The sequence below is a fragment of the Denticeps clupeoides genome, chromosome 5, assembly GCF_900700375.1.
Source record: "Denticeps clupeoides chromosome 5, fDenClu1.1, whole genome shotgun sequence".
In the NCBI taxonomy this organism is placed as follows: Eukaryota; Metazoa; Chordata; class Actinopteri; order Clupeiformes; family Denticipitidae; genus Denticeps; species Denticeps clupeoides.
In genome coordinates, this window is record NC_041711.1 from 31,032,397 (window position 1) to 31,047,874 (window position 15,478).

At 47.2% G+C, this 15,478-nt stretch overlaps 1 protein-coding gene across 3 annotated transcripts in view; it reads right to left on the reverse strand.

Moving 5' to 3' along the window:
* Positions 1 to 15,478, reverse strand: part of LOC114789961 (nuclear factor of activated T-cells, cytoplasmic 1-like) — a 49,247-nt gene that overhangs the window by 3,962 nt on the left and 29,807 nt on the right. For 2 of the 3 annotated variants that reach the window (XM_028979465.1, XM_028979466.1), the window contains one exon: positions 11,751 to 12,341. The exons of the other annotated variant lie outside the window; for it this stretch is intronic. In XM_028979465.1, the coding sequence (XP_028835298.1) occupies positions 11,751 to 12,341 (591 nt within the window). The remainder of the gene's footprint in view (positions 1 to 11,750; positions 12,342 to 15,478) is intronic. 3 annotated transcript variants of the gene reach the window in all.

Sequence of the window (15,478 nt, forward strand, 5' to 3'; positions counted from 1 at the left end):
GAAGTGTTTCTTCTATCATGAATACAAGTCAAAATGAAGATTCCCATGAACGAAAGGTCTGAATTAGAGGAATAACAAAAAAACACAGAGCACATGCTCACATTATGATACTCTAGTATTCATATATTCATTGTATTCATATATTCAGCCCATGGATATACCTCTTCTTATCAAGCAGTATTCTTCTTATCAGGCTGTATTCTTGCAAATGATTATAAAATAAATACATCTTATCAAGTCAAAACCCCTGAATATTTAACTGCACAACACCTATCATGCGCAAAACGTGTAGAATAGGCCTCTCTAGCACAAAACTACGTAACCTTGTTTGAACTGCCTGCGAAATTGATTTGGAAGGGATGCTTCACTCTGAATTTGATGCTTGCTGAAGAAAGACAATTGAATTTCCTGGTACATATTACTTATTGTTTCCCCACAATATCAAATCTACTCTTGGTTTCAGCAGAAACGCTTAATGGACAATTTGCAGCCTCCTACGCTGCTTTAGCCCTGCAGGGAGTTGGGCTCTATCTCAGCTTGTCTTACACCCGGAGAGCTGAGTTAGGTCCAGGGGCCGCACCGGCTTAGCATACAGATACAGTCCAGTCAATTACAGGCAAACGGACAGAACTCACCCACTTTATTCAGTTATGAGCCGTAATGAACCGTTTAGGCCAAAATGACCAGATGCTGACAGGTCATGGGCAACTCGGCAGATGGCATTTACTAAAAAAGTGGGAAGCCTGAAAGAATTGGACGGGTGGGTAGATGGGAGAAAAGGCATCGGGATAAAATGGAAGGGAAGTCAAAACTGAGCCTCCCAACTCTATTTACCCAGTTTTTCATCGGTAACACCAGCCCATTTTTCCTTTCCTGCAATCTTGGGGTCCTTGTGCCAGCAGTGGCGGCTTTTCATTGGGAGAGTGGCCTGATGGGGCTCTCCTGCTTGAGAAATGGAGCCACGCTGGCAATAAGCACAGCCTTGAAACTCGAGGAGGAGTTTCCCCCGGACGGCTGCTGCTGCTACTGCTTCAGCGTGGACCCCCGGGGACCCCCGCGGCCTTGAAAGCGGAAGAGAATAAATAAAACTGGACCGCGTCCAGGACGTGCTTTCTTAAGAACGTAGCTGCATGAGGCCAAGATCCCACAGCAGCAGGAAAAAAAGATGCAGGTTGTCCACCTGCATCTGTGTCTGGTTGAGTGTGTGATGTGGAATTTTTGGGAGGACTTTGGATGCGTCCTGCAGCCAGATGAACTGCGGCTGTTGCCAGGTGGAGGGAGTGGGCCCTGGAGACCCTGTAGCGTCTGCTTAGACCAGACAGTGAGGCAAAAATAAAAATAATACACACAATGGCCTCTGATCCCACACATTTCCACCCCAGAGAAGAGAACAGATGAATTTAGCAAAACAAAATTTGCCTATTGTACTATTTAGCACTAATTTGTTTATAGCCAAAAAAAAAAAATCAGCCTTTTCCTCCCAGCCATGGTCCAGGTCTTCAATTTCTCTCTCTCACTTCCTCTTAGGCCCATGAGACCGCCGGGTGTGTGCACAGCAGCGGGTCCCCAGGGGTGACCCTGGAAGGTGTTTACATGGTTAGGTCCTCTCTAATCACCTCAGCGCATAATTTGCGGCGATCACAGGGCACTTGCCTCTCCCCTCCAACACTCATCAACAACCGCGAGCTGACAATGGGACACCCCAAAATATTACAGCACCAGCCCGTCAAAGGGAAAGACTGATCTGATCGTTTCTTTTAGCATCCCCGTGTTATTACTCAATATGAGTCCAAATCTCCAGCTACAGTCTATTACACCCTCCTCTTCAGCTCATATAGCTCTGAGAAGAATGCTATAAAAAAGATGCAGAAAGTTCATGGAAAAATAAGTCAGATCATCTGATAAAGACCCTTTCAATTGATATTGGGCAGGAAATATGGTGGCTATAAGACGTGGATGGAGATTTCAGCTTTAAAATATGGCGGGAGACGGCAGCATATTGAAGCAATCAAAAACTTGGGTATATTATAAATGTCTGAGTGGGAATTTGGCCGTCTACCTGAGTTTAATAGGATTTATGACATCAGCATTTGTGCTCTGCCTCTTTAAATCACCTGCTCCCTGTCAGATATAATATAAGATCTAATTTTTTATTTCTTTTTTTTTCAGATCAACATATTTATACACCACACTTTTTGCATCCAAAAAGGCTTTGCTCACGGAGAGCGCAGCAGCGAGGGAGCCCGGCGCTTGGCTCACAGCCTCTCTCTGACTCTAACTGTTTCTCTTCCTGTCCCCAGGCATCTCGCTGGAGCCTCTACCAGGTGCCATCTTTCCCGTTTATGACCGCAGGCAGTCTGTAAACAGCCCTTGCTTCCCGCAGACCTTCCCACTACAGCCCGGGCCGCATGAGCTCTGGAATGACCGAGGTGCTGCAGGGTCTCTACAGGTGTCCTGTTGTACCCTGAATCTCCATTAATGCTCATCCTGCAATAAATACGATTCATTTAAATCCCTCTTGCTCGTCCATATGTCATATTCATACTCATTTTAATTACTTATTAACTAAAATGTAGGGAAATTTAGAAAATTAACAATTTTCAAAATACTATTTGATGATACAGGAAAATGAATAATGTATAATGATTAAAAAAAAATAATCCAGAGACTCTCTTGTGTGGGGTAAGCTGATTTTCTGAATACCTGGTGACAGAGCGACATAACCGTATGGCGTGCACCACTCTGTTCCTGAACCCGAAGGGCTTTGGCCCTCAGTTGTCGGACACCTTTAAAAAAGCATATAACTTTCCTGCATCTGGAGGCTCTGAAATATCAATCCAGCATCACAGAGCGGCTGAAACCACAGGGGAGTGGCTGAGGGTCTGTTCCAGGGCTTTAATGTGCGCGCAGACACAGGTACACATACCCACGTGCGCAGGTTTACACACACACAGTCAGACGAAGACATCAATCCATGCTGTCATCTGTAAATCACAGCCATGCGCTCACCAGGTTATGGCAGTGCGATTTCATCACCTGCAGATTTAACGCTTGTGTCGGATAAGACGTCTCTATGGAGTGAGGGCCTTCAAATAAATATCCAGCAGGTTCAATGCAACGTGGAGACGTTGACGCCTCGCCACACGTGGCCCGACCGGAGCCTGACTATGTAGACAGATACCGACGTTTATCCCCAACACTCGGTGTATTGCTCTCGACTCTCATTTGCACCCGTCTGTTTCTGCAGGCCTGGTTGCGGTGACATCATGCCTCTAAAACCCACGACACACTAGCATGCGGTTTACTGTCAAAGTGAGAAATGTGACTTCCCAAAGAAATCATCACGAATTAGTTCACATAAAAATTTATAGTCAGGGGACAGCCCTTCAACATTCTACAATTACTTCTGGTGTCCAGTATGCAGAGGTAATGCAAACGGACTCTCTTTCCATAATAGCGGAATTATGACACCGGCAGCAGAACTGGAAATAAGATGAACTGAAGCATATGTTACAAAAGACACTTTTATGAGTCTGGGGACTGATTGCAATTTAAAACATGCGTGGTTCCCGAGCGAGCCGTAAGACACCATAACCGTCACGTCTGAAAGGCGATGTCCCGTTATTGAACTGGCCCTGGGTCAATTGCTGCACAACAGCTGTCCCAAAGAGTCTTTTTCTTGTCTTAAACAGACTTGGTAGCATGCAGAATAGTGGCAGTGCATTATGGGTAACTGCCAGGCAGCTTTGCAAACATGCCTCTCTTTACATCCTCCTATTTTCTCCTATCTTTGATCCCTAGGCTTTCCTTCTCAAACAGGGACTCTCTGTGTGTACCTAGAGATCAATGACGCTGAGTATGTGCCTGGTGTCAACACACACACACACACACACACACACACAACCATCTTGCTACGAAAGCACAACTAAAGCACACCATTAACTGCATATCCATTTCCCACCCAACTGCATGCCCTTTTCCATTAAACACCATATGGTGTCACCAACACCACAAGAGCAGAGGGTCTTAACCACCCCAACACACACTCACCATGAGACACATTGACCACTTGATCAATGCTATCGAATCCCATTACCAACTAGTCACTAACATCCCTCTGGAGCAAACACCTCTCCGCCAATCCATCAAGACTCTGAATGGGCGTGGTCTTTTCCACATGTTCTTCTACCCTTTGGCCTCCTTTACACCTGCAAGGAACTGAATTGCTCCTCTAGTGCTGAAATCAAACACCATCTCGAATACAGACTTCGGCCCGAGCGATAAAAAACAGCGTGATAATAAATCGAACTGTGAAAAGTTCACTCATGCAAGCGTTTAAGCTCATTTTGAAGGTCATTTTTGGAACAAAAATATCCGTGCAAGGGGATGATTTGTGTGATGGGCGCACCACTGAAACGTAGATATGCAGTAGTTTATAGCCCGGTGACAGAAGCTACTAGAGAATGTTCTTTTCTTTCTTCTCTTTCACTCTCTTTTTTTCCCGCTCTGATTCTTTTTCACAGGACTGTTGCTCAGAGAAGTCAGGGAGGCACGCCAAAAGCAGCAAACCCCACGGCTTTCCCCATCCTGCCTGGCCGGAGCACCCTCCTCTGTTGATATCCGTTGCTACGGGATACCTTTTCATATACATTTCAAAAGGATGAAAACAATTAACTAAATTTGAATGGAGGGTGACAGTGTGAGATGCTCTATTCCTTCACATACTGAGGTAAATGAATACTATATTAATGAACAGATATTTACAGTGGTGCATAGATCTAAACAGTATAGAGGCTTTACAATATAAATATTTTAAAAAGCATTTCAAAGTAAAGTGGAATGATAACCCTGTCAGGTTAGAAAAACACTCTCATCCATCATCTTTAGGTCTGAGCTATCTGCGGGTTGCCAAACCCACCTTGGGCAAAACCAAAGGCCTGTGGATCTGGGTCTGACACATAGTTCTCTATGGCCAGTCTGTGGCTTCTAGAGAGAGAGGGAAGAGAGAGAGAAAGAGAGAGCTCACATAAGAGTTCAATACCCAAAGGTCAAACTGACTCAGGCCACAAACACCCAAAGCCCTTCCTCAGCAACCAGACTATAAATTGTCAACCAAAACACATGCACTCACACACACAAAACACACTTTGAAATCTGGGCAAACTTTGCAGCACAGGAGCAATCGTGCGAAACACCGGCGCTGCCTGTCAGTGTTTCTGATGAATTTAAGGAGAGAAAAAGAAGCAGGTTATCAGGCAAAGCACACAGCATGAATCAATCAGACAGAAAAACACTCGCACCGTGGCAGCTTCAGACTTGGCCACTGCTCTCCCTTCACCACTGTTCCATTAAAAATGCCTGGAACCCCTTTCCCCACCTCCTTTCTCCACCAAAAGAAGAAAAAAAATCTGGTTTCCGATCTAAAAGCATCGGGCTTCAGACATGAAGAAACCCAATTTGTTTAGATAGAGAGCCAGTCTCACTCCAGACAGATTCCTTTGCAGTGACTGCAGCCGTAATGACGGACTGGCTGGGAGTGAAGGGCTCTGAATGAACTGCACCGCCGAGCAGGGCTGACAGGAGAGAAGAAAGGGGGCAAGCTGTGAAACGGCTGGAGCAGCCCATACCCCCCGAAAGAAAACAGCTGTGTCCAATCAAATCGAGGCAAAAAAAAACAGAGGCACCTGACCGGGGCGGGGGTCTGTTAGCGCCATTATAACACAATGCCACATGCGCCTTGATGCAACCACAATCACACAGTCTCAGCATCAGAGGTGGATCACACCAGACAGAATGAACCTCCAGCAGACATTAAAGAACAACTAATTTACCCAATATTGTTCGGTCAGGTTCAGTAAGTAACTACTGAACAACTTAGAGGAAGTAATAAATCTACCTTTATTTTATCTAATAAATTTGAGACTGTGGTCCCCCTTTGTCACCTCAACAAACAAGACTGGTGGGTTGTACCATTCATTGATATCTTTCCCTTATTACGTCTGCACACTTGCAAACGACACATGAGAGATGTGGAGATCACATGAGAAAATCACACATTGTGAGGGTAGAGATCTTCTCATGGCCCAACCTCTACCTGTACATCTCTGTGGCAGTCAGAGTCAGTAACCACGTGGGCCATGGACCCTGCACATCTGAGACAATGATCAATCTTTTCTTGACTTAAACATAAAGCCTCACCAATACTTGCGTAGCTACACTGCCATGTACATAAAAACATAGAGATACAATGAGATAAAATGCTCAATGCACGCTCGAGAATCCACAGCATAAATAAAATCTTATAATCGAACTAAAACCTAAAAGGAAAATCTGTCTGTCTGTCTCTCTGATCCTCCTGTCCTCGATCTCATCTTTCTGGCTCTTCTGACATCGCGCCATCTCTTCACACTCATGTTTATTTCTCATGTTCCAACGTGGTAATTTTACGATTGCAGACAGAGGAAAAGACCAGATCATTTCTTTTTTATTTGTCTGCTTCATTTCCACACTTTTTGAAGCAGCCCTAAGCAAGGAAGATGGGCACAGTTGTAAGATGTTTATTATACTTTCCGATTTACACCTGCTGTATGCAATTATGAATTTTGGGAGAATAAAAAAAACAGGCCTGCTTTTCAATGACTGTAATTAGTGTCATAAATTTCTGGACTGCCTTGGTCTGTTACAAGACACAACCATGCCCTAAGCCTGCAATAACTTTCTAAAGCTCACATATTATTTTTCCTACTATTACAGAAATTTCCCAACCAGGTCTGTTTTTTTCTCACTTATTTCGACGATTGCCAGGAAAACAAGAAATGAAAACACAGCAATAATAATAAAAAACACAGTGAGAGAAAAGAATCCATATCCCGGTCATAAATAATGAAAAATCCCATCGCCCCTCTATTTTACCTGTCAATAAACCCCTGCGAGACTACAGTCTTGACACTGCACTTAACCAACAGAAAGCCTTGCACTTCCTGCTCGATTAGTGCCCCTTACCCAAGGCACACCCTGCAATAAAACTGCCAGGGTCAAAGGTTGATTGCAGTAAAAAGCAGAGGCTGTAACCACCGGCGGCCTCAGCAAAACCATCAGAGGAAGGGGGGACCTACCACCCGCGGCACAGGAGACCCTCCATCATTGCCCTTTAGGGCCGGCCTCATGCCTGCGCTGGAGTGTTAGCGACTCAGCATGTTCTCAGGGCGGCGTGGACGCGCTCTCCATCATCATTAGCATTTTGAATTTTATTTTTTTTTATTTTTCTCCAAGACTCCTGGGACTTGGGGCGAGCCGCCCGGATGCGTAAGAGTTTCCACGAAACAAATGGGGGGATCCTCTGAAATTTAAGAACGCTACTTTGTCAGGCCGCAGAGGGACGGATTGAGTTTGGAGGGAGGTGGAGAGTGTTTCAAAGAGGGATATAGAGACACAGAGAGTGCCTCGGCAAAGTGTTCTTTGCAGCTAAAAAATGAGTATTGGGTTATATACGGCGTCGGTTGCATAACCCTGGCATGAAAGCAGAGGCGGGGGAGTGGCCATTGCTCCGACACACACACACACATACACACACACACACACACTCCTGTGCGTCTGCGTGTGTGAATAAGGGCCCACTGTAGTCGCCGGCACAGCTGGTAAAAATCTGCGGCGCTGATTAGCGCCCGTAGCCCCAGAGCATGAGCTCAGCCTGCAGCGCGGGAGCTAATGAGAAGGGACACACGGCAGCCGGCTGGGAGAGTGGGCCAGCATTGCACACAGAACACACCTACACACAGTACACACACACACACAAACTCTGTAGACCTGATGCATACAATGCACAACAAATGAAAATCCATGAGCACACAAGCACGGCCTATATGTAAATCTATACACACACAATCTTTAAAAGCACTCTGCACTAGTACACACATTAGAGTGTAGATGTGGAGAAACACATATAGGCAAGTAGACCCACAAAGACAAAGGAGCCTTCATGTGGCGGTGCGACTGGAGGCCAGTAAGATGTGGGATGGAGAGGTGTTCCTAATGAGGGCCAAAAGCCTCCAGACCCGCAGCAGCTAGCAGTGCCAAGTCCACAATGAAAAGCACACGCCGGGATCACAGACGAGCATGATGTCACCCGTGCGGTGTGACAAAATCTGCCATCATTGCGGCCCCTCTGTTTATTGGTGAATTAGCGAGGGTAACGAGGCTAGCTAGCTTTTTTCTATTGTAACTGAAATCCATTGTTGTTTTTATTGCGCGGTAAATTGCTACGTATTCGGGAATGGGATGGCTCCACAAACGCCTTCACTGGAGACGTTTCTGTCTGTGAGCGGCGTGTGGTGCCCTACTGTGAGATGGGACGGTGTATTTGACGTCTGAAAGCACTCGTTCTCACAGCGTCCAAATAAAAAATGTCACGCAGGCAAGGTTTTCTTCAGTACGTGCTCCTGAAGCTAACGTGCTAATCTTAGTCGGTGGCGCATTAACTCAGCATGTGTCCCTGCCAGCTGGGGAACACATTGCAAGCGGCCTCCGAGACATGTGACTCATGAGTTAGCGTAAATATAAAGATATAAATAAACCAATGGAGCTGCTAAAAAAATGTCTTCGTGAGGTCATGTACTCTGCTGTGGTTTGGTTGATCCAGATGGAGTTGTGCGTGTGGGTGTGGGTGTGCATGGGTTCTGTTAAAAGGTGAGTGTTGAGTGCAGGCCAGTTAAGGGCCTGGCGTGCTAACATGTCCTTGCCTCTGTCCAACAGTCTCCCACACACACCCATACCCCCAGCAACAGCACGGTAGTTAGCCGTTGATAAGTTGAGTGATTTCTCAGGGGCTACTGGTGCGTAGGGCCCGGCCTCAGAGAGACGTTTCCTGAGCCAGGGAGTGGGAGGCGAGGGGTCCTGGTGGGAAGCTCAAGTGTCTTGCTTCAGACTCCCAATCGCCCAGCGGCCCACGGGCCGGGGACGCTGCGCTACGTGGTGAGTGTTAACTCACAGCCGCTGGGGTGGTGGTGAGGAGAGCTCGTGGACGGGATGAGGTCATCTCTTCATCGCCCCATCCCCTCCTCCTCCCGCCCACGTCTGGGCCCTTCGTAATGCGAGTGGAAAGGGAAGCTTGCCGGCCACCATTGTTATTTATTTTATTTTCGGCTCATTTGAGGGGACCGGAATGGGGCTTCGTCCGCACGGTGTGCAGATGCCTTCAGAGTATGCTGTTACCACCGCACACTTACCGGGACTCCAGCGAGCAAACCACAGACGCTTATTCAGACATTAGATGACGTGAGCTTGAAGCTTATTGAGGTTTCACAAAATGCGATTCAGTGTCCTCTGCCAATCAATACGCATTCCTGAGAGTGGCTAATGCAGCTGTAATCACAGGCTCGATGCATTTGGCCACTGACGCATGGAGATGGGCCCTCCTAAAGTGACAGTAGATTAGGTGCTAGAACCGAGAAACTAGGTTAACACAGGCACCGAGGAAATATAGAGGTTCCACGTATTGTAGCGAGATGCAGATCGATTACCGAGTAAAGCGACACTATAACAACCCTTCAGACTTAATGATGAAGGTTTTCTACATGCTGCCGGAGAGGTGGTGTTAGCAAACACAGAAAACTCCAGAAGAATACATTTTCAACAATACAGTATAGTCATGTGTGTAAAAATACTCTGACATCTGAATACAGTTTGATTCAAAAGACTGCAATAATAAGTGAAAATGCTTATATTTTGCATTGCCATCCAATTTCAGGTCTTCAAAATAATTTGTTTGTATTTCTTTCTATGACAGTGTGCACTCAAGCTACATGGTGTGCCAGAACAAACGGACACATCATTTCATTTTTATATCTACAGTTGTATTATACTTAGCTGGGGCAGTGGTGGCCTAGCAGTTAAGGAAGCTGCACCATAATCAGAGGGTTGCAGGTTCGAATCCCGATCCACCAAGGTGCCACTGATCAAAGCACAATCCCCACACACTGCTCCCCGGGTGCCTGTCATGGCTGCCCACTGCTCACTAAGGGATGGGTTAAAAGCAGAGGACACATTTCGTTGTGTGCACCGTGTGCTGCGCTGCAGTGTTTCACAATGACAATCACTTCACTTTCACTTTGATGCTCTTATCCAAAGCTACTTACAAGAGACAGGCTCCCTTGTGATGCCTTGTTCAGACTACATGATTTGGATGTCACTGATAAATCTACATTGCTATGGCCTGAAACACATGGAGTTAAGGTAGCATATAGACTCTTAAAGTCTATCAACAGGTAGTTGACACTCTGGAGGAGGAAGGTGTGACACATGGAAGATCTGATGATCTACACTGTCCCAGAAATAAAGTTAGTGAAAACGCGGATATCTGACCAGTTTTATAGATTTATGTATAGATATTTCATATGTATTACCATAATTAGTGGCCAATAAGTCTTATTTTTAGATTTTCAATGGGGTCTCTTCTGGACAGAGAATGTAAAAACTGAATGCTCAGACCATAAAAACAGTTTTTGCATGCTCTGGCAGCTACATTTACATCTACATTTACAGCATTTATCAGACGCCCTTATCCAGAGCGACTTACAATCAGTAGTTACAGGGACAGTCTCCCTGGAGCAATTTAGGGTTAAGTGTCTTGCTCAGGGACACAATGGTAGTAAGTGGGATTCGAACCCGGGTCTTCTGGTTCATAGGCGAGTGTGTTACCCACTAGGCTACTACCACCCTACGAAGTGCAAGGTCTGTCGTAATTTCAATTTTGACCAAATTTGATTGTTTCCCACAAGTGCCGTTGACAGGCAGACGCCTGCAGATTTCTCTGCTTTGATTATTTATGAGGTGAAGACTAATGGGAGTCACTGGGATGGCCAATTTGCTGACAGCAGCTCTTTTGCCTTGATTACTCTTTGCTGCATCCCTTAAACATCAGACAGGCCACCTCCACCTTTGTCAAGCAGCCGACCCCCTTGCCTAAAAAAGCTGTTTACAGGTCGAGTGGACAAAAGCTGCACGGGAAATGTGACGTCCCTCTGTTGAGTGGGGACTTGCACTATACCCCCTGCATGAGGATGTGAGCCGTAGCACTTTTTGGCAAGGTGCAAAGGATGCAGAGCAGACATTTATAGGGCCATAACTCTCTGAGCTGTTTTGAGTCGTTACTGGCGTCGAGTGACCAGAGGGGCGAGACTTTGCTCCCTGTTGCAATTATGAAGGGAATGCGAGGCGAGCAGCCACGTGGTGTAGATGGTGGAGGATGGAGGACACACACACCGTTCCCATGGGCGTCGCCGGGCTCGCGGTAGAAGGGACTCCAGGGACCCCTCCAGTTTCCCTTGATGACGACAGCCCAGGAGCGGAACCTCCAGAGGGGAAAACAGGCGAAAACAAAGAGCCTCCAGCCCTTCGCCTTTCTACGTCCCTCAAATCCAAAGCTCGACTCAGGAAACCCCTACCTATTGTTTTGCTTCCTTCATTAGTCCTTGTGTCAACAGCGCCCCAACACGCGTGTGCCACTGTTTGTGTTCATGCGCTCCCTGCCTGACCCCCTGAGCCTGGCTGTTTGGACAGACTGTTTGAAATCCTGCCATGGTGGTTTACTGTTGACCAGTATTCATAGCTACTAAAGGAAACATGGTTGTACCTGTCCAGAGTAGATCAGTTGACTGATCCCAAACACTCGGCACTTGGTATGGTTTAATGGACACCAGTAGTAAAAAAAACAATGAAGACCTGTTTGGTGACGTGAAAGATGCAAGACTCACCGTCATCCAGGTACCCTTGGTCCAGCTCCTGTGGCTCCTGTTTGATGGTGACAGGGAGAGCTGGCGGGCTGCTGGGGGGGCTGCTCCTGTTGGGCAGCTGGCTGGGGCTGAAGGACTGGAAGGGGCTCTCAGTGGCAGTGCCAGGGGTGGAGGGGTGAGAGGCAGGGGAGGATGAAGGGCTGCTGTTGGTGTAGAGAGGGTGGTATGTGGGACTGGACAGGTGTGGGCTGCTCTGGGAGTGGAGCAGGGTCAGCGAGGTGTGCTCAGGTGAGGCAGGGAGCCCCAGCGATGGCCGTCCGGCCATCTCCTGCATGGGGTTTGGGTGGTGAGTGGGGCTGCCAGGCAGGCACTTGGGGTATGCCACAGGGGAGAGGTCATGCAGTTTTGGACTGGAGCTGGGTGATGACGCAGGAATGCCTGTAGGTCGCAGTGGGCAGGATGAGTAACCACCACCCAAGCAGCCATCAGGCTCGCCAAGGGGCATCAAGGGAGTTAGTCTCTGCTGGCCATAGAACGTTTTGGAATGCATTGGCATCACCGGTGCCCCTTGGCATTCATAGTCATCATTTGGCTCCGTCTTTATCATAGGGACTGCGGGAGAGAAAAGTAAGAGGAAGCAGATTGTTAAAAATGAGCTGGAGTCAACGTCGTCTCTCACGCAGTAGGAGTGTAGGAGTAAATGGCGGAGAGGCGGCGAGTGGGATTGTGGCTAGGATACCCTGCTCAAAACTAAACAATCAACAAGCCATGAATGAGTCTCTGTCTGTGTGCTCCCACCCAGCTCAGAGAAAGAAAAAGGCAGAAAAAAGAAATCAGATGACTCATCAGAGTAGTGAACCACAGCTGGCTATAATACTGAACAGACCTATTTTCTTTGGATTCTCGCTCAGCTCAAGTATCCTACAAAAAGATTTTTTTATTTTTTTTTTTAAAAACATCAAGCTGCTGTAGGAGTCGAGGGATCAGCGCTTGAAAAAGTAACCGTGGCTCTCCAAAAGCAAGTGAAAGAGAAATGATTCGATTTTGATTGGGCACTTGCTGCTCCTTCAAAGAGGCCTCTGGGTCTGTGGTTTCCAGAAGCCCATAAACCCATTGCAGGCAGTGTGCTGGTTTTATCTAGCCTAGTTAACTGTCCAGGACGGTTCTATAATTCACCGATGGGTTGAGATTATTTTGCGCCGACTGTGATTCTACGTTTAGGATGTATTTTCATTATGAAAGTGAAAGTCAAGTGATTGTCATTGTGATACACAGCACAGCACAACACAACAAAATGTGTCCTCTGCTTTTAACCATCACCCTTGGTGAGCAGTGGGCAGCGACGACAGGCGCCCGGGGAGCAGCGTGTGGTGGACGGGGCTTTGCTCAGTGGCACCTTGGCACATTATTCAGTTCATTGCTTCCTTTTCCTGGTCTCCATCTCCATCACTTACTGACCACAAGCCACACTTACCTGGGATCACCTCCCCCACACATTCACATATGTGCTGTTTTTGCTTTATTCCTTATAAATAGTGCTTTATTCTCGGGCCTCATTGCTTTTTGTGATTTTTAATAAAGCAACCCTACTTATTTTACCTTCAAATGCAGCCATTTAGCTAACCAGTAATGTTTTTTTTTAATGAAAGTGGGAGCTGTAAAACTAGCAATGATTTCTCCTCCTGCGCACAGAAAGGTAAATAGTGACGGAGCTTTAGGTGGTGAAGTGAGATTAATTTGACAGCGTTAAGACGCTGCACAAATTAGACGAGTTCCACTTTCATTCAAAGCCGTTTTGGCCTTGGCCCTGTCTGTTTAATTTGTTAGTCCAGATGTCACTACGACAGACAAAATATACATTTTGGAGCATTTCATAAAAGAAATGACTTGCCTAAAATGTTGACACCATATGCAGATTGAGATATTTATCTTTGGTGAAGGTTGACCCGAGCTGCTTTCACACTCCCGGGCAGTGTGTCAGCTACGGCTCCCCCAGAGCGGGGTTTGTACGTCATTCCTGGGCCCTCTCAGTGCTGTGGGAGTGAGGAGCCTGCGTTAGGAGACCCTTAAGGAAGCTCCACCGAGAGCTCACACCTTGCGGCTCCCCACCCGCCCTGCTGTTTAGTGTGGCGGCAGAGGACTCTGGTGCAGCTCAGAGGCTAGTGCACAGGGGACTGACGGAACATCTGACCAGACAAACACACACACAAGCCCGACTGAGGACACACGCTGATTTCACAATCATGTTCTCACCCTCTCACATCTACCTTCTTCACTCGGTCTCATACACACACACTTTCAACACTCTGAAGGCTGTTTTACAGTCACTTGCTAAGACACACACACACACACCCGGGGGTAGACATAGACAGTTCCCTGCCCGTTTCCTCCATCCTGATCCTTGACTCAGCGTGCAGCTGAGAGATGATTTGCCCAGTAAGCCCATCCCCCGCTGTCTCCCATTTCCTGCTAACCTGCAGGTTATGTCCTGCAGACACTTCACGCTCTGCACATTTTCCCCTCATGGCCTTCTTCCCCTCTCACTCATTTTCTCTCTCTATACCGCACTTCATCAGCTTGCATGAAGCAAACTGGGACGGATCGGGGCCTTGCTGAGCACCACTTCCCACTCTGGGTGCTGGGAGTGGACCGTACGCCCAGGTCGGGTGAGGCCGGCATAGAGCGAAGTGGTTGCGGGGTGTCAGTCGTCACACCTTTTTCTTTCCGGCCATTAATAACAGGCTGCTGCTTCTCTTCCTGCCTCATAAAGGTCACTTCACACTCAAATGGCTTTAACCATTTCCTCACAACTCGGCCGATTCACTATTTGGCTACATACAGAAGAGTCGCATCTCATCCTGCTGCAATGCTTTTTAATCTGTTAATAAATAAGCATCTAAATGCCGGTAACAGAAAACAAGACAACAATGACATGGCCTGAGTGAGACTGCAAAAGAACACTCATGTGGATGTTCTCCTGTCCATATCAAGCAATTACGGGCGGAGGGGGGTGAAGACGAGGCTGAGACTCTTGGGTCGGTGGTGGAGCAGGTGCTGCTTAATTAAGTCACGAGGGCCTGGCGATCTCAGCACAGCGTCCCAGCGTGGCAACAATCTGGTGCCCAGCAAGAGGTGCGGGTCTGTCTGTCACTCGCCGAATGTCAGCGCTGCTACCATCTTCTCCCGACAGCAGGTGTGTCGATACGTCCCATACGTGGATGTGGTGCCAAAAAGCCCAGCACATTCTCACCAGGGTCCCAGATCTGTTGCAGGGTTCCAAATCTAAAAATTGACTTACACGAGACGTGTCACCATCGTACCACAGCAACGTCATTTGGGTGTTGGGAAGCCCGTGTTGCTCCTCCCAGATTTCATCGGAGGCAACGAGTCTCCTGCAAGGCGGAGCTATATGCTAGGTAAATAAACCTTCTATTCACGTGTCTCCATTGTTCGGCTGGCTACCCCACCCCTGGCACTGCAACCTCAACCTCTGGGCAAATGGGCCCTTTTGTGTTAATAATAGAATTGGATACTGCAAAGGAATCTCCAAGTTGCTTATAAAAATATGGGGATTCCGAGAAGTGACTTAAACCCAGTCTCATTACAGCCAGCACTTTAAGCGTTTGTTGTTTTATGAGGTCTGAAGGAATGTTTCCTATTTCAGGAAAAAAACGAAAAGGACGACACATCACAGCTGTACTCACGCAACAGTTACTGGACATGCGACTGGAAAAAGCCCCATTACAGGA